Raw genomic sequence first — 26,885 nt, forward strand, 5'->3', positions numbered from 1 at the left:
AAAAGAACCATATTTTCCATTCAGATTATCAACAAAAGCAAAACAGTGGTAAGATCAGAAAAGAGAAAAGGGAAGTTTTGTTCCTCTTCTGAGATGGTAGATAGTGATTAAAACATCAAATGTATAAGTAGACATCCACATCCACAGGAGCCAGAAAAACTTCTCTCAAAGAATCAGATATAAGGCACACAGTAATGGACAACTCCAAGGAACAAAGATCATAATCAGGAAGGGGAGCTAATAAATTGTCAAAAATAAGTACCTTGGGCCTGGGAAGGTGGCTCAGTGATAGAGTGCTTGCCTTGCATGCATGACACCCTGGGTTTGATTCCTCAGCACCACATAAGGAGAAAAAGCCAGAAGTGGCACTGTGGCTCAAATGGTAGAGCGCTAGCCTTGAGCTGAAGAGCTGAGGGACAGCTCCCAGGCCCAGAATTCAAGCCCCACAACCAACAACAACAACCACAACAAAAGTACCTTGTAGCTCAATGGCAGAGCACTTAAGCACTATTATATAAAACAACTTGGTTCAATCTCCAACAACAAGAAAATTTAGAAAACAATGAGAAAATGAGAAAGGTCTCACTAGGATATCAGTCAAAGACTAAAGGCCAGGTAGTGCTGGAGTGCCAGTACAATGTCTGACACGTGCTAGAGACATCCTCAGTTAGCGGGGATGGAGGTGAAGGGAGAGAAACCCACTAGAGCCCATTTTGCTCCAGCCCAGGCATGTAGAAGACAGGGCTCTGAGCAGTAACCACAAAAGAAGGGAGATTCCAAAGAAAAGGCTTGGTGCTCTGTAAGAACACCTACAGGTTTTCAGACAGGTGCTGAATCCTCCACATCTGCTAAGTGTTGGGAGAGGGCTCTGCCACCTGAATTACAGAAATTCAGGTATAGGAATCTGCCAGTTAGATCTTTACATCTCCTTTCCAAGACAGAAAAACACCAAGTCTCCCAGCCTCCATCCCACTCTCTCCTCAGTCCGGCCCTAGCACAGTTTCCCTCCCAATCTAACTGTGCATGGCTCTGGAGCAGGATATTTTCTAACACAGCCCCTCTGGCTCTTAGTGAGATTGTGGTGATGCTTAATTTACACTTAAACTGATAGGGAAAGAAACAGCTTTCTCTGAAAAGTTGTTATGTGCCAAACACTTGACCTATATGAGCTCATCTATTTTCAGGAAGGAAGATGTTGTTGCCTTTCTTTATTGTACAAATGAAGGCACTGAAATTCAGAAATTAAACCTGATCAAACAGTCTTTAATTCTTAGAGGAAAAAAAAACCCATAGCTATAATGAACTTACTTTAAATAGTTACCCTACTACTAATATTAAAGATTCTTGGTTAATTGCTTTCCTAGATTCTCACTCTTCACTTTTATCAGCATCTCTGTAAAAATAGAAGCTTGGATTTAAATATCACTTATGAAGCGTTAGGCAGTGTTCTGAACACTTTACATAATCCTTATAGAAATACAATTTTACAATAAGAAAACTGAGGCATAATAGAAATAAGATTGGAATTCAACTAACCTGGGTCCGCTACAGGTAAATAGAACAGTAGTTCCCTCTTACTCAGTTTCGCCTTCTGAGGATTCAGTGTTTCATTTCCCATGGTCAGCTGGCTTCCAAAAATATTAAATGGGAAATCTCAAAAATGATTTCCAGGTTTTATTTTAGGACCTTCTGAATGATGTCATGCAATCTCACAACATCCAGCTTTATCCCAGTCAGATGGTGAATGACTTCTCTGTGCAGCATTTCTGTTCTGTATTTTCCACCTACTTATTAGTCACTTGGTTAATCAGATTGATTTTCATGGTACGACAGTACTTCCATTTATTATTTTTATTTTTGTTAATTATGGCCATAAAGTGTAAGATTAGTGGTGTAAAGGAAATTTGAAGACACAAAGCATGGAGGGATGGATTAGCTCTAGTACTGTGTGAACACTGAGGACATAAAGAACCATGGCCGGTACAAGGTTCAGTACCATCTGCCTTGGATATTCACAGGGATCCTTCAAAGATGTCCTCTGAATATAAGAGAGAACTACTATTCCTTATTTCAGAGAGAAACCTCCTAGGACCGCACTTAAAGAGTTTAAAGATGCAGAATGCTATGAGAGACAACAAGGTCATGATTGTGTCTCAGTTCCACTTCTTCACAGTCTTTCTGTTTGGATAAAAGTGCTAGAAGGTGTAGTTATCCTCTAAGGGGTAGTGTTGGAGCCAAGGAAAATGTTGACAAATGAGCCATGTGATTGACACCAGAAATTTTTCTTCAAAGCAGTAGATGTCAGGCAGCCCATGCTTTAATACCTCTGGCAGCTCCCTCCCTTGGCTCACATTCCAGGAAGCCTGTCTGACTGGGCACAGCATCCTGGTTGGTCCAGTGCAGACAAACTCCTTTGGTTGTAAGAGCTGCCAGTGTTTTCTGGAGTCTCTTAGTGCCAGGAAACAACATGGTTCAGCCAGCGTGTATTTATCACTTCTGAAAAATGATTTTCCACACCAGGAAAACTGCAAAAGTACACACAAAATTCCAAGTTTGCAGCCAGTTACCTCGGTTGATACCACAGATTCAACCATGCATCTTCATGAAGAGCCATACCATATTTAAATATGGAATCTTTTATTTATGTTCTATATTTTATTTATGTTGTTGTAACTTTGGGGGCAGTACATTCGTCTCCAGCTTAAATTTTCTTTCTTTGCTTATAAAGGAAAAAAAAAGAAATACCAAACTCATGGAGCCTTGACAAGGATTCTGGTGTTGTTCATGAACAAAAGTCTGATTTTCATGTTCATTTCATTTTTTATTTCCTGTTTATTTCCATCCTTTCTTGCATTCCTAGAGGGGAGATAAAGAAAGCAAATAAAGAAACAAATCAATAAACACATGCATACATAAATATTCTGCTATAAGTGGTACAGTGATTGGCTTGTAAAGACCAAATTTCTGTTTCCTCACAGGACAAAAGTAGCAAAGGTCACTACGGGGAAATTGCTCTTGCTTCTTTCCTTCCTTCTTAGCTATTCAAGTTTTCTTCTCTCCTGGTCCTATCATCTGCGATATGGACAGAGGCCATTGACCAGAGGGAAGAGTGTGCTGCATCTGTCCATGATAAACAGTTCCCAGCTCACTAACAAGGCTATATGGGGCACTTATTCATCAATTGTGCTTCAACTTTATATAAAAAGCATTTCTAGTTCTATATTTCATGTTCCCTTTATGTGTTGTTTTGCTGTAGGGCATGCTTTTTTTTCTCCTTCAAAATTATCTTGGCTCTGTGTTTTTCCACTGAGAATTAGCTCTTTCTTTCTGGACTCCTGAGTGTGTAGATTTTCATGGCCACATCTCCAGATAAAATGAAATTTATTGCTATCATATTCCAGGCTCTTCCCTTTTCTTAGACTAGGAGACTAGCAACCACACACAAAAACTTCCAGCATATTCAAATAAAAATTTTAACTAAAGCAAATAATTGAAAAGTATCTGTAAGTAATGTATTTCAAAATTTATTTCAAAAAGACACAAATGTCTTTGTCTTTTTATTCATAGAAATGATTTGTTTTAGAAGTATATTCACTCTGAGTTGAGGTTCTATGATTATTATTACTTAATATTTCCTTTTTCTGAGCAGTCTTACCTTTGGAAATACATCTGTAGAAATACTGCTTCCAATCTGATAGACAATATCAACATTATCCAAGGCTATTTGGCATAAATAGCTCAAATTTCTTTATTCTCAATCTATAGCTTGTGGACATCACTAAACTATTCCTTGTTAAATCTCTTCAGCATCCCTGCTATTTTAATCAATCCTGCACACATGAAGCAGCTGAACCTATGAATTAACTCAGAATAGAAAATGCAGCTAGAGATTTTTTTGTGCCTTGGAAAGGAGAATATAAAGTTGTGTGGAAAAGAGTATTCATTGTTCTCAGCACTGCCATAAGAGGGTTTTTTGGCAGAATTGTACAGAGGGAACCAAACGGAAGCAATTTAAGGATCATTGCCAAACAGAGGGATTGAGTTTTGCTTAAGGCAGTAGTTAAAAAAAATAACACATGGCAGTAAAATAGAATTCCTAGTTGTCCTTTATCTCAAGAAAACATGTGGGACCATAATGAGGACAGTATTAGGAGTACTACAAATGAAGACTTTTCCTACTTCTCGATCTCAAAAGTGGAGTTTAGAAGTTCTTGGGCTGGTGAACCTTAGGAAACAGTAAGATGAGTAAGCACAGATGTAAGAACGTCCACACCTGCTGCATGGGCTCTGTGACCAAAGCTTTTTGCAGCTGTTCACAGGGCCACAGCAAGCTCACTACCAAAGAAAATGAGGCAGTGACTGACATTAGTGAAAATGGAATCTGGCCCATGATGAAAACCAAAAATCCAGACATCATTTGTTCTCACATACATGTAACTTAAGCAGAGAGGAAAAAGCCTCTTAAGTGACTTCAGTTACAATTCTTGATTATATGACAGGAGTCATGTAAGTAAATTCCTTTGAATTCTGTTATAACACATGAAGCAATATCCAACAGCTCTGGCCTTAAAGGAAATGCAAATCAGAACAACACTGAGATTCTACTTCACTTCAGTTAGAATGGCCATTATCAAGAAAATTAACAGTAACAAATGCTGGCATGTATGTGGCCAAAAGGGAACACTGTTAGTGGGAATGTGAGCTTGCTCAACCACTTTGGAAAGCAATTTGGTGGTTCCTCAAATGATTAAACATAGAGCTACTCTATGACCCAGCAATTTCACTGGCAATTTATCCAACAGGGCATAAACAAGGCTACCCTAAAGCTACCAGAACAACCATGTTCATTACAGCATTATTTACCATAGCAAAGATATGGGATCAAACTAGATGCCCCTTGACAGAAGAATGAATCAAGAAAATGTGATGTGTATGTGTGTGTGTGTACACATATACATACAACAGAACACAATGCAGCCTTGAAAATAATGAAGTATTGATAATACTACATCATACAAGAAACTATGGTATGACTGTATTTATATTAAATGTGGAGGAATTAAAAATGTATTAAGACAAAAAATATAATCTTTGGTTGTCTGTGATGGGGAAGATAGTAGCACAAGATTGCAAACTGACTCAAAGAAAATTTTGTAGTTAATGTAAAAATTCTTCAACTTAATCACAATGAGAATTCTCTAAGTCTATGAATTTATTACATGCACAGCAAGTGACTTTGTGGTACATACACAAATTATCTCAGGTAATTTACAGAAAAGATAATAATGGAGGGAAGGCTTTGAGAAATAATTATAAAATAAATAACAGAAAAAGTTTTTGCTTATTAAATTATTTTCATTTTATATGGTATGCAAAACTACGGTGCTTTTCAGAAAGGAATTCTCTCAAGCTACATGTTTCTGATGTATAAAATGAAGATGTTAAAAATAATGCTACCTCATGAGCACTGGTGGAAATTAGTTCTTTAATAAATGCAAAGAATTTAGAAGAAGCACTGAAACACAGTAAACATGGAATACATGTAACTGTAGGTACCATTTATAAAGGTTATATCACCAACAACAATGTGTATTTTGTAGTATCAATTTCTTTTGATCATGGAAAAATGCAAAATAATTTATTTAAAATGCTTCATGCAAGCATAAATGAAACATTAATAAAGTCTATTCAAAAGATGCATTGAAATATAGCACAATTGGGAAATTTGGAATTACATGATCTATATTAAGGATAATTTAATCTATAAAACCTCTTTTTAGCTTTATTTTTATTCAGAACTAAATCACTACTAATTTAAAACAATAATTTGTAGTCTTTTTCTTCTCTGATTTTCTCTTACCTGTTTAGTTTTAGAGCAATACTAAATATCTTCCTCATCAATTACAGGATGAAGGAAAATGGCCACCTCTAGAGGTAATAAAATTAGAAGGAGCAGAAGTTAGCATTGATAGCAGCTTGGGGAAACCTTTCGTGTTTAACTGTGTTCCTCAGTCTGGAAGTAGAATGTTTTGCCTCTGTGCAACCTCAAACCAAGAAATGAAAAGGTAATTCATCCATCTTTTTCCTCGCCAGTTTTGCTTTCAGTAGTGCTTGTCCATAGCAACTGTAGTAGATTCTTGAAATTGGAAGTAGGAAATAGTGCAACAAATCTGTAGCAAAAGTCAATGAATTAATTATCTTTCCTGCAGGTACAAGAAGTCTGAGTCTTCATAATTCTTTCAGGTTTTTTTTTTTTCAAAAAGATATTCCAGAGTACATATTCTGTTACCTCTCTTACCTCTCTCACTTTAGATCTTTATCATTTCTTTTTCAAAAGTTCAACACTGCTACAGTTCACACCTGGAATTCCCCAAAGTTCCTGCACGTGTGCACGCGCGCGCGCACACACACACACACACACACACACACACACACACACACACACACACACACACAATGTTGCTTAGATGATTAATCAACCCAGTTTTTTGTGGGTATATAACCCAAATGAAAGGAGAAAGTACCTTATGATCTCTGATCACTAGCCTCCACAATCTGTCCTCATTAATTTCCTAAGGAAATGGGATCCTGGGTCAATTCAATCAATCAACTGAGAACTATTTAAAGAACTGCTAAATTGCAGGGTGCCAGTGGCTCATTCCTGTAATCCTAGCTACTCAGTGGGTTGAGATCTGAGGATTGTGGTTTAAAGTCAGCCCAGGCAGGAAAAGCCATGAGATTCTTATCTCTAATAAACCACCAGAAAACCAGAAGTAGCACTGTGGCTCAAGTAGCAGAGCTCTAGTCTTGAGCTGAAGACCTGAAGGACAGTGCCCAGGTCTAGAGTTCAAGCCCCATGACCACCACCACCAACAACAACAACAACAAAAAGAACTGCTAAGTTGCAACAGTGTGCAGGAATGAGTGAAGGGTAGCAAATTGATGACAAAAAAGTAGTAGCATCTACTTTCAATGACATATCTCTTCAAAAGAATCTGACCAATCTTGAAGTGACCAATAGACCTGATATCTCATTGACAAACAAGGTACTACCCCTATATGTGGAACAAATTTTCAAATAGGTATTATTTTATTACTTGACACACAGGGAAATATGATAACGAAATATTTGTGGGGTATCTTGCGTGTCCAAGACACTCTTATAAGATCTCTATGTGTTATCTATATGACAAAGAGACAGTCCTTGCCTTTAGATAAGACCTTTCCAAAATAAGAAGATAGGGTGTTTATTCCATTATTTGAAAGAAAGTAAAAGTTGAAACACTCTTCAGGAGAAGATGAAGTGGTATAGGAATTGAGAGGAGAGAGGGGGGTGGTTTGCTGTGAGAATGAAGGAATTATTTATGGCAGGTAGACTGTAGGTTTGGATAACATACAAAGGAAGAAATTAAACATAGGATGGAAGGGGGAGTAAATCAAGCTTTGTAGAGGACAAAAAGTAGTGGGGTTTTTCTTACAAGTCAGAAAATCTAGAGGTGGGAAGCTGGCTCAGTAGTAGAGTGCTTGCCTTGCATGCATGAGGCTCTGGGTTCACATAAGCAGAAAAAGCCACAAGTGGTGCTGTGGCTCAAGTGGTAGAGTGCTAGCCTTGAGCTGAAGATCTCAGGGAAAGTACCCAGGCCCAGAGTTCAGGCCCCACGACTGACAAAAAAAAAAGGAAAAAGAAAGTCTAAAAGAAAACTGTGAATGATTGACATTGCGGGTGCCTACCTAAGGAGCAAGACTAGGAAAACACAGTCCTCAATAACAGATGCTTATCATGCACTAAAGTTGGCCAGGATCCAAGGAACACTTGGGGAAAAGATTTAAGACAGTGATTACTTAACAGTTTTTCCATATGTTGTAGCCAGTTCCCTAGAGTTAATATACCAATTGTTATCAGCTCTGATAGTGCAAATAAATTATATATGTTAATAAAATAGTGAATGAATTTTCTCTCAGGCACTAATTAAACTATGAAGGACAAGGATAAGAAAATTGTATTTTAGATATTCCTATAGGGATGAGGTTTTGCCGCACAGCCTCAATTTGGAAAGAACATGTTGCCCTTCACCCAAGAACTTAGAGAAAAATCATAACATCTGAACCTCACCTGCCCATTCAGACTACTCTGTCTGATGGGTTTAGCAAGATCAAGCCCCTCAACATGACACCCTACCCAATCTGTAACAGAGTCCCCTTCTTATTTTACTGTCTTCCAGGTGGCTTGAAGCAATGGACAAAGCAGCCCATCCTATTCACCAGGTAAGTTCTCCTTGGTGCTTTTTCTGCCTTCATTTTGGGCAAAATCACATTAGATGTCATTCAGTCCACACTGGGACATTTTAGACCTCTGTTTTGTTTTTTTGTTTGTTTGTTTGTTTTTGTCAGTTGTGGGGCCTGAACTCTGGGCCTCAGCACTGTCCCTCAGCTCTTTAGCTCAAGACTAGTGCTCCACCACTTGAGCCACAGTGCCAATGCCAGCTTTTTCTTTATGTGGTGCTGAAGAATCAAATCCAGGGCCCATGCATGCAAGGCAAGCACTCTACCACTGAGCCACCTTCCCTGCCCCAGTTTAGATCTGTTTTAAAAGCTGAGAAAAATGATTTTTTAAGTTAACAGGGGTTTTGCTCAGATCCTATATGGAAGCTTCCTTTCTGCTGTTCCTTTCTATCGTCTGAGGTTTGTATGGCGTTGCTCCCAATCAGATTTCATAGGGAGTCAGAACTGGGGATGGAGATTCTGCTACACACAGAGCAGACCAGTGGCTCCCAAAGAGGTTACGGATCTTGCTAGTTTTTAGTCCTATACATAAAATCTGCATTCAGCTATCCTGAGCTGGTGCTGTTGGCCAAGCAGTTTGTTAGAAAATCAATCTTCGTACTTAGGTGCGTGTCTTTATGTTCATGTGTTTGTTGTATGGAACCATTCTCATAAATGGTGTCCATTGCCAATGATATCTTCATACGTAGTCTAGATTGCATACATCAGGGGAAATTCACATTGCTTGAGCAGGAATGATGTACCTTGCTTTGTAACTGCCCTTTCATAACACTCACAAGCAGGACAAACAGCAGAACTTGTTTCATGTTTCCTGGAACGTATCATTCAGTGCACTCATCCTTCCTTCCAATGCATCGGCTTAATGAGCCTGGATATTTTTAAGAAGTATCTATTCAACAAATGCACTCAGAATGTCTGCAACAAAGATGAAAAACATGAACACCAAACTCCCAGCAGGCTTCTATTTCACAGAAAAAAAATACAGCAATCATAACAGTCTAGAATCTTTTTGCACTGCCTTATTAAGATGAAAGAGCAAGAAAAAATAAAACTAAAGGAAGAAGAGTAACTGGCCAACACAAGCAGGGTGCTCTGATGAGAGAGAAAGAGCAGTCCCCAGCCACAGGTCAGAGTTCTCAGAAAAAGCCTCTCTCCCAGGCTTGTGGACTGAGGGCTGCCCTCAAGGGTAGAGGACCCCCATTTATCATCAGTCTTCCACATCACTGACCATGAGAGCCTAAGGCTTGAGCGGGTCTGGTGCATTTAACTTATTCCTTTGCCCAAGTGGGAGTTCCTGATAAAGAAAAGCATGAACCAGGGGCTGCTATTAGTCACGGTGGACATACCAGGAACAGGCTAAGGAGGTCAATCTCTGTGGTGAATGAAGGAGCATTTCAGGCCAACATTTCTATAAATGAGGGCATTAAAAATAGTCTTTGCTGAGCAGCCTATTTCCATTTCATTTCTATACCTCATCTCCTGTTCTTAGGCTGATGTTCTTTTGATTTTTTTTTCTCAGCATATAATAAAAGCCAAAAAGAAGGGATGTGGATAGACTTCAAATGGGATGAGGGTTTTGTATGGATGATAGATAGATCTGAGTTTTCTGGCTACTCAGTCACTTGAGCCATAAATTATCTTAGCTATAAAACCATTATGCTAATGACCTCCCTAAACACAAGTAGTATGAGTGTCACTGGCTCTGAAAGTCCAGGCAGTTAGTTCAGGATGACAACTCGAGTGAGCCCTTTGTGCTCTACCTGCAGAATCACGTCTGGGAAGATGTTACTGCTCACAACAGCAACCTCCCACCCTTGGCTATCAAAAATCCAGAGTGTCTGGGCCTTCTGCACCGGCTGGATAGAAACACAGACACATGGGTCCAACACTATTGCATTCTCAAGGATGGCTGCTTGTATTTCTATGCCAGCATTCGTTCCACCCAGGCCTCAGGTAAGGAAAGTTTTTGCTTGAAATCACAGAAAAGACATTACCAATAGGAATGGTCTTTTCGCTTGACTGAGCCTTCACTAGGAACTGTAGGGTGTGTTTCCCCTGAATTAGCTCATTAGTTCTCCAAAGAAAAGATACTATTAATGTTCTCATTTTACCAATTAGAAAACTGTCTTCAAAGCTGGGATTGGTAGTTCAAGTTTATTATTTTAGCTACTTGGGAGAGGGAGACCAGGGAATCATGGTTCAAGGCCAATCCATGCATAAAAATGAGCACAACTCTATCTCAACCAATGATCGGTGATGGTGGCACGCAGGAGTTATCCCAGCTATGGGATTAACAATAGCTGGATAGAGGAGCACATGTTTGCTATCCTGACCAACATGGCGAAGCTCAAGTAGGATGAACACAGCCCAGACTTATTTGTGCATAAAAGCAAGACTCTACCTGGAAAATAAGACAGAAAGAGGATAGAAACATGGTTTGAGTGGTGGAGTGCCTGCCTCATGAACATGAGGCCCTACAAACAAAGCTGGGTACAAAATCTGAACAATGTGACATATAGTATGCAATAAAGTACATAATGAAGCTAACATTTGACTCTCATGCTTTTGCTGCCTAGAAATTAAAACATAAATTCCTTCATTCTTTTGGTCCTGGGTGACATTCAAAGTCAATGCCAAACATATTACAAAGTACTAATTCCATTGTTTTCTCATGGTCTCTCTACTGTTACAAATGAATAACAATAATATTTGCTATTTCTAGCTTCCTAAAACTCACTTTCTTCATTTCTAAAATATAAATACCATCTATCTATTTTGCAGAATTGTTGTGAAGATTAACTGAGTCATTGTTGTTAAAGTACCTTTAGCTTTAAACATAATGGTATGTGAATAAAAAGATCTCATAGATATTTATTTATAATATACTTCATATATATTTCTTATGTGTATTTTCAAGTTATATATAGTATGTTAAGCTACATATATAGGATATTTTATTAAATTTCAATTGGCATTCTTGTAATTCTTTACCAATAAATTATTGGTGTCTTCCTTATAATTGAGTTTGATAATCTTGTTTTGTTTTTTTGGAGGAGGTTTGGTAATAGTGAGCTTTGAACTCTGGGCCTCATATTTGTTTGCTTCATTGGTGTTCCATCCCTTGAGCCACTCTTCTAGGGTTGATTTTTGCTGGTGATTATTGGTACAGAATCTCACAGACTGTTCTTCAAGTCTGGTTTCTAATTTATTTGGTGAGTCTCAGCCTACTGAGTAGTTGGTAATACAGGCATGAGCTACCAGCACAAGATTTATCTTTGATTTTTTTTGTCATATGAATAATCCTTAATTACCAGTTGTAATCACCATGAAATATGACTCATCTAATTTCTATTTTAGTCATTCATGCTTATATTTAATTGAGCTAGGTAGACATGTCAGGTGGGAAGGAGACATTTGTTGACATTTTTTTTTTTTTGGTCAGTCGTGGGGCTTGAACTCTGGGCCTGAGTGCTGTCCCTCAGCTCTAGGCCAGTGCTCTACCACTTGAGCCACAGTGCCACTTACAGTTTTCTGGTGGTTTATTGGAGATAAGAGTTTCATGGACTTTCCTGCCCGGGCTGGCTTTGAACCACGATTCTCAGACCTCAGCCTCTTAATTTGTTGACAATGTTGAATTTCAGAAGTCTGCAGGAGGTATAAAGTGAGCATCATTGGAAGGCCATTTTTTATCACTCAGGATGAACAATCCAATGACTCTCCCTTGTTCAGACTTTTATTCTAAAATGTGACCCAGATTATCATACTACTATGAAAAGAAAGGCACCACACCCTCACACTTGGAGAACAGGCTGTGCCTATGCATCTTATATCACCCATGTAAGCCAGGCTAAAAATCAAGACAAAGTAATCTAACTTCCGAAGTAGTCATTTACTAGGACTCTTATTACAAAGTACCATTACAAAATTCTGATCTCTTCATTGTTAGATCAATTAAGCTAAATTTCAAGAGACTGTTTCCATAGATAGAAAGGAAATGTTTAAAGACTGAATTCACAGATTTCTCCAAATGGAAAAGTTGATAAAGTACTTCCAAACCCCCTAGGGTTCAGAGACTGTTTCTGATTCCAAGAGTTAAAAATAGTAGTGATTAGATGGCTTCTCTTGTTCCTAAAGGTCAAGGGGTGCTCTGTTAGGATAGGAATGTCCTACTTACAGAGCTGCATGCAGATTGCTATGATTAAATGGCCTGAAAATATGAGTGGCTGAAGCATCCACTGCAATTTAATGAGGAAGACTCTTGCATGGTTACTCAGCTACATGTTTTACTTACAGTTGCTTTTCATTTTTAAAAGAACCCCAAAGGTAAGTTATAATTTCATCTACAGGCTTAGAAGCTGCTTTTGTACATTCAAGTCATTGATCTCCTGGCTAGTTCATGGTGAAGACAGAATTTAAATTTAAAAAAAATATTGATAAGTAGGGGGAAAAAAATTCTTTTTCATTGAAAACCTCTTTCCAGAACCTCCTATGGTTGCTTCCTAATTATTCTTAGAGGGTACATGATCTCTGCCCAATAGCCCCTGTATCAGGCTTTAGCTTTCACTGCTGGGTAAAAGCTCCCTGCACTCCACCCACATAATGGATAATCTATTTTCTTTTTATTTATTTATTTATTTATTTTGGGGACTGGTCGTGGAGCCTGAACTCTGGGCCTGGGCGCTGTCCCTCAGCTCTTCAGCTCATGGCTAGTGCTCTACCACTTGAGCCACAGCTCCACTTCCGGTTTTTTCTTTTTGCTTTTGTGGTGCTGAGGAATCGAACCCAGGGCCTTAAGCATGCAAGGCAAGCGCTCTACCACTGAGCCACCTTCCCAGCCCAGATAATCTATTTTCTTAGCACAGCCACCTCTGTGACTACCTCCTATATCTTTGTTGGTATTACTTTATTTCCTCAAAATCCTTGCATACCTACTGAACTCTCAGTATAAGTTGTTCTCAAATGTTTGTTCAGATGTGCTCTATCTCTGCTATAAAACAATACCAGATAGTCCCACAAGCAGATTTCCATTTTCTGAGCTTACCTGTACTGTGACAATTATCACTTGGTATTTTATCTCACAAGGTATATCTTTGGCCTTTTGTTGTTGTTGTTGTTGGTCACAGGGCTTGAACTCTGGGCCTGGGTGTTGTCCCTCAGCTCTTCAGCTCAAGGCTAACACTCTACCACTTGAGCCACAGCACCACTTCCGGTTTTCTGAGTGGTTTGTTGGAGATAAGAGTCTCATGGACTTTTCCTGCCCAGGCTGGCTTTGAACTTCGATCCTCAGATCTCAGCCTCCTGAGTAGCTAGGATTACAGGTGTGAGCCACTGGTGCCCAGCTCTATCTTTGGCTTTTCTAAGGAATCATTTGCATCAGAAATGGCTTTATCTCATAAACACTAAATGAAACAATAAATGAATGCTGGAATAAATATTTGAACATTCAAATGTTCTGCACTACTTACTGTATGTGTAAATTATTAATAGTTTTCATGTGTTCATTCAGTAATAAAGATTAGAAGATTGCACAGCAAACTCAAAAGCAAATCTAGAACTTGATCAACCTCATGCATGGCCAGAAGTTATATCACACTCTTTTCAACTGTAAGAAATTATCTCATTTTAGTCTCTTTTACATTCTTCCCTTAAAAATATAAACACTGTGATTAATAGCATACCGTCTTTCCCAAGTTTACTTCTTGAATATTCCTGCCTCCACATAGACTCAGTTTTACAGCCAGTCCACAGTGTGGATTAAATCTCTTAATCAACATAGATCAGAAGATTTGTTTTCTGAAAATCAAACATAAAATTTAGATGTAGGCCATGTTCTAAAATTAAGTCCTACATTCTGGTTATTCTTTCTATGTTTTTTTACTCTCCTCTGAATGCTATTTGCCTGTACAGGCAACTTGCTCCAGAAAGCAAATTTCATTGCATTTCCTTTCCCACCTATTGACCAGTGCTGAGTGCAGAGGAAAGATCTCTTGGGTCTAAGAGCTGAACCTTTCTTCATAAATATGAATTTTAATCTAGGATTTGTATTCTTCCTCCAAGAGTTTAGCTCAATCCTTTATGCATTTTAACCTGAATCTTACTCTAGCCTGGTATTCACAGACAGTGATTCAGTGTAATGAAACCAAGTCCAAGTGGAGGCATACCCATTCTCTACCCTCTCATGAAGAACCTTGCTGAGCCACATTCATATCCAGAAGGCTAGAATATATGAATTTCAGTGTTCTGAATTTAGAGTTCTTTACATGCTACCTTTACATGCTATTAAAAGGGAAAATGCAGGACAAAAATTAGCATATATATTGGAAGCTTGCTATGTGTTGAGTAGTATCATAAGCACTTAATGCTCCTTTCCTAAGTCTAATTTTTACAAAATAGCTATTATTATTATTATTATTATTATTATTATTATTATTATTATTATTCCTCATCATAGATGAAACAGAGAAGTTAACTAATATGGCAATAATGACCTAAGAATTGGTTAGAGACATCGTGGGAACAAATGCTATCTGGATCATGCGTCCAAACTCTGTCATGGGCAATGTGTATTGCATATTAGCAAAAATTTCTTTTTATTCTGATAATGAAGTTTGAGCTCAAGGTCTTCGGCTTATTTCTCTTGCCAACTCAGCTGATGCTCTGCCACTGGAGTCATGCCTCCACCCCAGCTTTTTAATTGGTTATTGTGGAAATTGGAGTCTCGTGTACCCTTCTGCCTGGGCTGACCTTAAACTGTGATCCTCAGAGTTTTAGCTTCCTGAGTAGCTGGAGTTACAGGAGTGAGACACTGGGATCCAGCTAAAATTTCTCTTTTTAAAGCAGCACTGGTAATACTGTGAGCCTATTCACTCCACTCTAGACATCAGCACACTGAATTAGCCAGGGTCTACCCAGTCCATCTATCATAAAAGTCACAGAAATTATAAAGCAGAAATTTATTGAGAGTGGCTGAGCCTATACTAAGGCATGGCCATTACAGACATTAAGATGCTCAATTTAAATTAGTCATTTTAATATGCATGAAATGTGAATGCTTATTGCATTCATAAGGATTACGCAGAGTTCCAGTACTCTTCTTAATTCTTCTAGTTAATGATAAGTAAATGAATTTCAAACTGTTCTAACTTGTAGCTGTTCCATTACTTGTATAAAATCTGTCTGGCTCTTCCACATCCCACCCACAATGTTCTGGCTCTTTATTTTCCCATCCTGTGAAGGTCATAACCTTGAAGAAGGTCTTGCTTACCATTTACACCAGTGCTTTTCAGAATGCTCCGTGAATCATGCAATCAACGCAGTAGGTTATAATTAATATTTGAAAAACATGTAGAATTTAATCGAATAGAAACATCAAGGTACATCACGTTATTTCACAAAACGTTTTAGCAATGACATGAAAATGGGAGGAGATCTGCATTTGTTACATTTTTTTTGGATTATAGCTGAAATTTATAAAAGTCCTGAAGTAAAATGTTAATTTCCTGTATAAGTACTTACTTATCAAACAGTCCATTTTATGTTCAGAATCTCAGAAACAGCATATACAAAAATGGTGCTTCTTTTCCAGTATTTTTGTGCTTGCAAATCTCTGCTTTGTTCTTGAGAGACAAGCTTCTGATATCACTACTTCACGTGGCCTCCTGTCTGTAACATCCTAGTTGCTTTGCTAATTTATATATTTTTTAAATAATATTTTAGTCCATTACTTTACGTTCTTATTTGAGATGTGGGCAAACACATCTATTTCCTATTTCTGAAGGGATCTGTAGTATTATTGGCCTGACATATTTTTTTAAAGCGTCACCTACAATGCTAAGAGGCTACTAAGTGCAGCAAAGGGAGGTAAGAAATGTGAAGGGAGACAGCCCAACCCTGGGTTCCTGTAATAGCCAGATTAGACATCAAACCCACTTTGTACTTTCAGCTACAGAAATACACTCTGGCATGTAATGTGGGAGTTAGAGAAATAGCCTCTTCGGTTCCCGGAAGGCTTTCCTCGCTGTCACAAGAAGTGTTAGCACTTACACAATATGCATTGCGGGCTCTCATGCGCCTGCTCACATTAGGAAGCCACTGTGAGGATTCCAGAAGCACCTCAGTGAAGTGCCTTTATATGTGCCTGAAGGGCTTTGTCATTCACCACACACTTGAGAACATTCCCCGCCCCCCCTTTATCTCTCTTAGCAAAAGTTGGGAGTAACAAATCATGACTGTTGACTATTGTTTTTTAATAAATCACCAGTCTAAAACATGTCTCAGAAAGACATGTTTTACAATATTGTAATAAATAGGACTCATAATTCAGCTTTCTTTTTTTCCTTCCTTCCTTCTTTCCTTCCTTCCTTCCTTCCTTCCTTCCTTCCTTCCTTCCTTCCTTCCTCCTTTCCTTCTTTCTTTCTTTTGTCTTTCTTTCTTTCTTTCTTCCTGCCTTCCTTCCTTCCTTCCTTCCTTCCTTCTTTCCTTCCTTCCTTCCTTCCTTTCTTTCTTTCTTTCTTTCTTTCTTTCTTTCTTTCTTTCTTTCTTTCTTTCTTTCTTTCTTTCTTTCTTTCTTTCTTTTTTCATTGTATTTCTCTTTGTGTGTCGGGGGTGGTTAGAAGTGGATGTGTGCCAGTACAGGGGCTTGAATTCAGGGCCTGGTTCTTCAGGACTTAAGTTCTTGCTCTACCATTTGAGCCATAGCTCCACTTCTAGCTTTTTGGTGGTTAATTGGAAAAAAGAGTCTCATTCTCACAGACATTTCTTTTGGAGCTGGATTTGAACTGAGATACTCAGATCTCAGCCTCCTAGGAAGCTAAGATTACAGGTGTCAAACACTGACACTGGGCTGTGTTGGCTTTCTAACACTTGTTCAGAATCCAGTAATAGAAAGCCCAAACCAGTAAAATTGCCTCAAATGAGGTACTGGAGTTGGTTATAACTGGCTGTCTTTACCAGCAATCACTTATACCACTGATCAGAAAATAGGTCAAAACCTTTGTTGTTTATAGAAGACCTTATTAAGCAAAACCTTACATCTATTCTCAAGAATGATAGGTAGAAGAAGGTGATAATACTTGTTGAGATATATTAAAAAAGACCTGAAAGAAATAAGAAAGGTCTACAAATGAATGCAACAGCAGGCAGAGGCTTGTGCTATTGTTAAGGCAAAGAATTTAGACAGAAGAGTAACTATGGCATTTCATTAACAGGTAAGTATATTGTCTAGCACCAGGAACCACAGAAGACAGCTGGGGACATGCTATTTCTTCTTGAAGTGAGGAAAATATTGTAGAATTTGACTATGGTTATGATTGCACAACCCCATGATATAAACTAAACAGCTGGATATGTTTGATGATGTGTAAATTGGACTACAATAAGGTTATTATAAATATTTACTTTGTGGGCTGGGAATGTGGCTTAGTGGTAGAGTGCTTGCCTAGCATTGCCTAGGGTTTGATTCCTCAGTACCACATAAACAGAAAAAGCCAGAAGTGGCAATGTGGTTCAAGTGGTAGAGTGCTAGCCTTGAGCACAGACAGACTCAGAGACAGAGCTCAGGCCCTGAGTTCAAGCCTCAGGACTGGCAAAAAATATATATATAATATATAAATGAATATAAAATATAATAAAACATAAATATAATAAATAAATAAAATATAATTAAATAAATATTTATCTCTCCATCCCTATATATCTCAAGGATCTATCACTGTGATTTTGATAAACAACATATTATTGAAGTCTACCAGGGGTGCAAAGTCTGTCCACTTCTAAAATGAATGCTAAAATATTCTAAAATAGACTCATTTTAAATGAAATTAAAGGGGAAGTTAATATTACATCTAACCCCTCCAGAATTAGAAAGGGGTTTCCCCTAATTTTTAAAATCCAGAAACCAATTGTTCTGTTTTAAAAGAAAATTCTCATCTTCCTGACAGTGCACTGAGTGCTGAGTGTAACCAGAAAAAATAAAGTCAGCCATTTTCAAAGGGGACAACTTACAGATCAGCTATTGACAGAGGGAGGAAAATGATTCAACAGATTTTATTTTTTGGCAACGCTGGGTTATTAATTGTGGGTCTTGCACATGCTAGGCAGATGCTCTACCACTTGAGCTACCCCTCCAGTCTTTTTTTTATTTTTAGTTGTTGTTTTTTTTCAGGCAGACTCACACTCTTTTCCCAAAGAGTGCCAGCCTCTGAAGTCAATCCTCTTAACTATAGCTTCTTGTATACTAGGATTACACTCGGCCTAGCTTATTAGTTGAGATCTTAACTTTTTTGCTTGGACTAACCTTGAATTATGATCCTGCAGATCCTAGTCACTGAAGTAGCTGGGATAAGCAGCATGGGTCACTGCACTTGTCTTCAAGAGTTTGTTTGTGTTTTTGCTTTTGTTATTATAGTACAGTCCAGTGGCTCCTGGAAGTAATTAGGGAATGAAAATAAGAGTAAACAGGGACAGAAATCTTTAAATATCTTTAAATACTAATATTACCTGGCAGGGATATGGGTCCTTTCTTCTTCCAAGGGCCATTTGGATATGAATAACTTTCAAGAGCCATACAAAAGTATCAAAACAGGCAGCTAGTCAGAAGCATATGTGTCTGTCCTATCATGTACCAGATAAGTTCATGGGTCTCATATGGCCCATGAGCCAAATGTTCATCCATGATTCCTAGGTCAGGCTGCCACTGAGCATAGACACCATAAGATATAAAATGTGTGGATATCTCAGAGCCTTGTGCTATATTGAGATTCTTCTGGCCTCTAAAAAAACAAAAAGGAAATAAAATCCAGGCAAAGTACATACAGTATAACCATGAACATAGATTCAGGAAGGCAATTCTTATTTTTCAAGTAAATCAACTAGTCTCATGGCTAATTATAGTTATCTTTTTCATATCATTCCTTGGGTTCCTTTTATGAATGTACTTTGCATATGCACAAGGCAGGATATGTTTTGGTTTTTAGAACCTGACAGCAATCTCCATCATTCTTCAGGAAGAATGCTTTAGTGATTCTGCCCCAGCAAATACAACTTAATTTCCCTCTAACAATCATACTTTGATACTGAATTTCTTTTTAAGTGTAAGATGTATAGTCTGAGCAAAAAAAAGCTCATCACAGAAAGCTAAATTTTGATAATGCAGTAAGAAAATTGCACAAGTGGAAACCAATGCCAGCCTTGATACTAATTGCTAGTTGCCTGCGTCTTCTTTTGAAGTCTCAGTTTCTTCACCTGTAAAATGAGGCTACTGAACCATGATCGGGGGATTCCTTCACATTCAAATTGTTCTTGTCACCTTTTAAACTTCTGCTCTTTACAGTTTCTTCTTTTCATTTTTTTCTTCATTCATTATTTCTTTTCACACTTTAGGAGGCCTATATCTCCATGGTTATAGGGTCAGTGAACAAACCCATGGCTTCAAACATGCGGTAATTGAACTCAAACCCTCATCAGAAGAGTTCAAGACTTTTTATTTCTGTGCAGAAAATGAAACCGAAAACCAGCGGTAAGGCAAAGTTCTTCATATCTCTCTCTTTTTTTAATCCGTCTAGATAGGATTCTTGGCAAACTCTTATCCTTATGATCCAGCTCCACATCTTCCCTTAAATCCTTCCTTCCCTTTCCAGTCTCCATAGGTGATGTGTTCTAGAGTTTTTTGTCTTTCCATGCTTCCTCAGATGATGTTTCTGGAGATAAAGTAATCCCAATTCTTCCTAAGAATTGGTATGTAAGATTCCTGCTAGCATCCCAGAAAAAGGTATCAGAGTTAGCTCCACTCTCAAAATTATCTGGGAGGTATAACAGGTGGGTCTCACTGTTACAGGCTGCTTTATCAGTAAGAAACAATATTGAGCTGCTTGATAAATATTTCAATGGACACTAGAGAAGTGTCAGAGTGCGTGGAACTCTGGATCCACAAGACGCTTACATTTATCCCTAATGCAACTTTCCCACTTAGAGAATAACAAAGCATAAACCTCAGTATTTCTGAGACATCATGCTGGAGATATTCCTGGTTAAATCAGTTGGTCATTGTTAATGGGGGCATTTTGTTTTTTGCTTGTTTTTTTGCTGGTCCTGGGACTTGAAATCAGGGCCTGGGTAGTGTCCTTGAGAGTTTTTGCTTAAGGTGCTCTACCACTTGAGTCACAGCTCCACAGCTTTTGGGTGGTTGATTGGAATTAAGAATTTGATGGACTTGCATGCTCCTGTTGGCTTCAAACTGAGATCCTCAGATCTCAGCTTCCTGAATAGCTAGGTTTTCGGGCATGAGCAAACAATGCCAAGATAGTGGTGTTTTCTAATTAAGATTTTTTTCTTGAAATCAATGTTATATAGATATGTTTTGTAAAACATTGTTTAAGAAAATTAAAGGAAGGGAGAAGAAAGGATCCTTAAGTGGAGAGTTTGTTGTGGTTTCCAGAATTTAACCAGGACATATTTTCCCATATGAAAATATTTGATTATTATAAATGTGATCAAATAAACTTTAATGTCAAGCAGAAACAATAAAATATTAATAATTTTAAAACTGTATAGCTTCATTAATCAGTATTCACAAGCATCATATTAATTTTAGATCTTGTTATTTACATGAACAAATTTAATCATTACCAGTATGAATCCCACATATGCTATTTTACCTTCTTATTCAATACATAATCTGAGCATGCTTTATACTCTTAATTTCAAACTAATAACCCAGAGATTCTTTAGAAAATAAATGAAAGGATTTTGTCACATTGACATTCCCATAGTCTCCCATGTTTAATGCAATGTGGCTCTTTTTTTTCAATGCAGCTGGATTACAGCTCTGAAGGCATCTATCAAAAAATGGCTTCCTTTGCATGAGGCTATTCAGGACTTCATGAATCGACCTCTAGAGGAGACCAGAATGTGAAAGAGAAAGGCTCCATGAGTTCACCACAAACCTGTAAGAAGAAACAAAATGCTTCTATTCAATGTCATAAGATAGAGATTTTCAAAGGAATATCCCTTCACTGTTATAACTGTGATACAATTATAATTTTTTGAACCAAGGCACCAATATCCAGTATAATTATCAAGCATTTCACTTCCCATATTTCTCCATCAGACTATATGTGTTTACCATCAAAATATACTGAATGCTCTACTTGCATCTTTTAAAGTGTAAATACAGTGAAAGCTTACTTATTTTGTTTTGCTTTTCATATTGTTTATAAGATGTTCTGTTCTAGCTTTCTAGAGTGCCTGGAATATAGGATTCTTGACAAATTCAAGATAGTGGAAATGAAATGACTAAAATCATGAGTAGTAATATTTCAGCCAAACAGGACATTTTCCAATAAACAGTATCAAGTGCCTCCTAGAACTCTTCAGAGTAAGGAAAATAATAAAAAATTATTGCTAGAGAAACAATTAAGATAAGAAATTGGGTTGAATTTACTGGAGAAGACTCAGAAATGGGTCTGATTTCCTGAATTTCTGTTACACCGCATCCACAATCTAAGTCAGGAATGCACTTCTCTTGAGCCTGAATACAAAACTTACTGATTCAAAAGAAATGTTATAACATGGCTTCATTTCTCAGTGGAACAATCTGGATGTGCAACCAGGAGTTAGTGATACACTTGGAATATGGATCACAGATTTCAAGTGGTTCAGTTGCAAGATTCAAGGACTCTAGAAAAACTCACATAAAATGAAAGAAATCTTGTCTTTTTATAAAATGGTAGTGCTGTAGAACTCACCAGGACCCTAGAGCTCAACTTTTCTTCTTGATAGCCGAGGCTCAGAGAGGTAATGGCCTATTGGAGATCACCAGGTTGTTAATGGAAGGATTAGAACTAAACTCAGGTCTTTGTCTCTCTGTCCTGTGTTCTCTGCTCATTGTGCCCAGGAAAATCTGGAATGGTTTCAGAGAGACAACAACACCAACCACTAGCAAATTGTTTAATAGTTGCCATTTCCAGCTGAGAATTGGGCCAATAAACTATGCTTATATTTCTGTCATCTCATAAGAACATTTTATGGTTGCTTAGATTATTTTCTTTTCCAGACAACTTTAAATATGAAAAGGTATCAAAATTCATGCCATTTTTATATTCCTTAATTCTTCTTTGCCAGAAAGAATGTGATGCTCTCAAAAAAAATGGTGAAAGCTTGTATCAGATAAAGGAGTATTGAGTCTGAGGATGTGCTCCTTCATTCATGCTGTAAGAAAAAGCTGCCTATATGAACTCAGGCCAAAAAGACATGCTGCAATACACTGACCAACTTAATACCATAACCAGAAAATATTCAATGAACACCAACAGATAGACCTCTGTTCTAAAAAAAATGGTCCCTTTGTTCTCCCAGTATCTGCTGTGTTAATAATGAGGTCTTTCAACAGCAGCAGCAGCAGTAATGTTCATGTCAGAACCAGGGGAGGGGGAGGTGGTCATCATACCTCCACTCCCTACCAGTGTTCTCTGCCTTTCTGGAGACTTGCCATGGAATGTACAAACTGTGCTGTTTCCAGGCAGCCAGTGAATGACCAGAGCCAACTGTAACACTGACACAGAGCTCTCCCCTGAAGGAGAAAACAAAAGCAAATACCTCCGTAAAATGTGAATGCGGTTTTCTCCTAATTAAACACTCATATAAATTGCTTAAATATGAATACTATGAACTCCTAACTGTAGAGGCCAAACTACAGTTGTTATGTCTGGAAGGGTCAGATTATCTTAACAATCTTAGAGAGTATGCAAAAATGTTGGTGGGAAAGCATTTTTATGTGGAGAAGGTTCATAACTTGTATGTGATCCTCAGAGATACGAGTCAAAAAAAGTTCTAAGACTAAGAACATTTTCCGAGATCTACCAGGTTTGCATATCTAATAGACATTAGAAGGAGAGAAAAGTAAAATAAATAGTATACAAATGGATTAAATGTCTGCACATTTTAGGCTTAGCCATTTGACAAATCGAGAAAAGCTCCACTGGAAGAGAGCAAGGGAAGGGGTGATATTGTGCAAAAAGAAATGTACTTTTTTTTGTCAGTTGTGGGGCCTGAACTCTGGGCCTGGGCACTTTCCCTCAGCTCTTCAGCCCTACCACTTGAGCCACAGCACCACTTCTGGCTTTTTTTGCTTATGTGGTACTGAGGAATCAAACCCAGGGCCTCCTGTATGCAAGGCAAGCGCTCTACCACTGAGCCACCTTCCCAGCCCCACAGTTGAAGAGGTGGGAGGAAAGGGATGATAGGGGAAAAACAAAAGTGGAGGCAACATGTAACTTGCTCATGTAACTGTAATTGAACACCTCTGTACAGTATTTTCACAATAAAAAACTTATTTTTTAAAAAAAGAAATGTACTCTTTACCTGACATGTAACTGTAATCCCTCTGTACGTCATCTTTATAATAACAATAAAGATCTGCAGAAGTGAATCCAAGTTAAAATTTCAGCTCAGCTACTTTTTGCTAATAACCTTAAGTAGCTTACTTGAACATTCTTTAGTTTCTTCATAAAACTGCCTTGTACCTTTATAAAGTTTCATTGAGTTGGATGCCAATAGCTTCTACTCAGGAGACTTAGATCTGAGGATCTCAGTTCAAAGCCAGCCTGGGCAGGAAAGTTGTGAGACTCTTATCTCCAAAAAAAAATCACAGAAAAAGCTAGAAGTGGCACCGAGGCTCACGTGGTAGAGCACTAGCCTTGAGCAGAAAGAAGCTGAGGGAGAGCACCCAAGCCCAGAGTTTGAGCCCCAGGACCAGCATTTTTTTAAAAGTAGAGCGGTGGCTGAAATAGTAGAGCTTTAGCCTTTAAGCAGAAAGCTCAGGGACAGAACATAGGCCCTGAGTTCAAACTCCAGGACCAGTACCAAAAGAAAAAAAAATAAATCAATAACAAAAAGTACCAAGTACCAAGTACTGAACAATGTGTAGTCCCAGTGAACCCTACACTTGCCTTTTTAAATATCATTAGCTCATATACAGACTTGACTTTACATCTCTATGAACAGATGCAGAGAAAAAGTATATCTTGTCTTCTTCACCCCACTTCCTGCAGGTGGAAATGATGGAAGATAGATTTGTCAGAGATTCTGTTTTAACAGGACCCAAGAGAGAAGTCCAAGAAGGATTTCAGGCTTTCTGGGTCATATATCTCAAAACTACTTGAAACCTCAGAGATTGTCCAGTCTACAGATTGCAAAATTTTGCTAGCTCAGCTCTTTAGTAAGCTTGAAAGACTTTCCATCCATATTCCTAGAAGCCCTAACTTGAGGCCAAAATGTTCTCGCAGAGTCCCTGCAGCACCTAGCAGTGTTTGCTTCCCTACCCTTCCTGTTTTGCTTCATCTGCTAACACTGAGCACAGTACAAGGAAAATCCCTAGACTCTTCTGCACATGGGTTTTTCAGGGAAGGTAAATTAATATGTAAATATTAAAAAACATCTAAAAATACTAAAGACATAAAAATATTAAAAGCACAATCATTGTCTCTCTTAAAAAAGAGGATACTAAAAGCAATCAATTTTCTTATTTTTCTCACTGCAGAGCATAACAAAATTTCCTTGGTAACTTCCTTGCCTCCAAACAATAATGAATTCTATTTTCTGATGTGATATTACAAATAAAATATGAATTGACTGATTTTGAGTCTAGACTTTAGGTTGAATTAAGACTTTGAAGACTGGTAATTTTACAAGGAGCTTTTACAGAGAATTTAAGCATAAATTCATGATGACTATGAGGAAATGGTGATTTGCCCCTCAGGTGCAGCCTGAGCAGGATTGGAGGATAAGAAAGAACTCAAAATATCTTTGTGATGTTTTTGTTGTTGTTGTTGATGATGATTTATTTTTTTCATTTTCTGGGGAGGGGAGGTTTGGCAGTAATGGGATTTGAAATCTAGGGCTCACATTTTCTTGGTTTGCTTTCTTAATTGGTGCTCTACTACTTTACCCACATCTCCAGCCCCACATTTTGCAAACTATTTGGAGATTGTATCTGTCATATTTTTTTCCTGAGCTAGCTTTAACTGTGATTCTCTGTATTTCAGCCATCTAAGCAGCTAGCTTTACCAGCACCAGGTTCAAAGCATCTTTTAATGTTCTGCTCCTCTTACTCCATTTGCTTTATTTTCTTCCTTCCCGAAAATTGATGTCAGTATACAGCATGAATTGTTAGTATTAAATTTCACTGATAGTCATAGTATCTTATCAACATTCACACATAAATATTGCTTAACCTGTATACTCACAGAAGATAGGAAAACAGAGTCTTTATTACAACTAACTTGTGATCACTATGTTAGATTAGCTACTCTGCCTAGCAACCATAATAAGAAGGGTGTGTAGCATTTCATACCAGAGACCCAGTTTCAGAAAGGCAGTTTCTTCCTTTTCAAAGATGAAAGACAGGAACATTTATAGTTCATAGTTTTTCATGAAGGTAAACTCTATCTCTTATACCAAATACTTGAAAGGTAAGCCTCTTGACTTGAATAATGGGACCAGAAATCATATCTAAACAGCTCAAGTTGTGCTGCTTTTACTTCTCATCAAGGGCTTGAAGTGCTAGGGCACCCACAAAACTTCTAAATCTGACACTTTTAAGATAAGATACAATTAATGATTATATTGAAACAATAAATATAAACATGGAATGATCTAAGCAAAGAGGGACCTATAGTACTTTATGAATGATGCACAAATTGGTATTCTCTGCTTCCCCTTCCATAAATAGAAATATATCATTTGATGAAGGTTTTGAGTCACTATGTTATCAGGCCCACATCCCTGTGAGAGAAAATATTCTCTCTTTCAATCCCAAGGCCAACAAATGAAGAAAGTAACTACACATGACCAAGAAGGTGGGAAGAGGACACATTATTTTTAAAAATTAGATTTGGAAGCTCTGTGGCCCTTGCTCTATATTTGTTTGAGGTGGAATAAAGGGAAGAAAGGCTGTGGTTCCAAAATATGCAGTCTTTAAGAAGTTGATTATTGAAATTTTAACGTACTTACTCATATTAATGGTGTAAAGGAGATCTTCACACCAAATAATTCTCATGAAAGTAATCCCAATTTGGGCTGGGAATATGGTTCAAGTGGTAGAACACCTACCTAACAAGTACAAAAATCTGAGTTCAAACCTTAGTACCTCAAAAGTAAATTGACTTTTTTAGAGGGTTTTTTTTTTTTGCCAATGAGTTTCTTGTTCAATGAATGCCTGAAGATGATACAAGACGTTTGTACACATTACACACAATGAATGCAACCATAATCCACTCCTGGTATGCTATGGCTTGTGATACTGATTCTAGCACTGACATCAATTTGCCATATTGCCTGAGCAAAGTCATCTGACATTCAGATATTTAATTTTATCACTTTCACTTTTATACTAACTAGATCCAATTAATAGATTTCAAAATTAGTTTGCTTTAGCAAAACCTTTTGAGGAAATATTGCCTCCTTTAAGCTTTTAAGATAACTACAATTATTGTATAGTTATAAAAGGCTACTATAATGTAGTTTGAGATTATAAGGAAGGTATAGTGATCTCCAATTGCAATTATAAGACAAGATAAGGTAGGTATAGTTCAAATAACACAGAATTG

The 26,885-nt window shown here is 37.8% G+C and overlaps 1 protein-coding gene across 1 annotated transcript in view; it reads left to right on the forward strand.

Annotated features, from left to right (window-relative positions):
• LOC138832857 (uncharacterized) overlaps positions 1–23,642 on the forward strand; it is a 111,712-nt gene extending 88,070 nt beyond the window's left edge. The window contains exons 9-13 of the mRNA XM_070030973.1: positions 5,908–6,065; positions 8,223–8,265; positions 10,050–10,236; positions 19,663–19,798; positions 21,094–23,642. Coding sequence (XP_069887074.1) covers positions 5,908–6,065; positions 8,223–8,265; positions 10,050–10,236; positions 19,663–19,798; positions 21,094–21,193 — 624 coding nt within the window. The 3' untranslated portion in view covers positions 21,194–23,642. The remainder of the gene's footprint in view (positions 1–5,907; positions 6,066–8,222; positions 8,266–10,049; positions 10,237–19,662; positions 19,799–21,093) is intronic.
• Positions 23,643–26,885: the final 3,243 nt, after the last annotated feature.

The sequence above is a fragment of the Dipodomys merriami genome, unplaced genomic scaffold (genome assembly GCF_024711535.1).
Source record: "Dipodomys merriami isolate MVZ:Mamm:240054 unplaced genomic scaffold, mDipMer1.0.p SCAF_20, whole genome shotgun sequence".
Lineage (NCBI taxonomy): Eukaryota > Metazoa > Chordata > Mammalia > Rodentia > Heteromyidae > Dipodomys > Dipodomys merriami.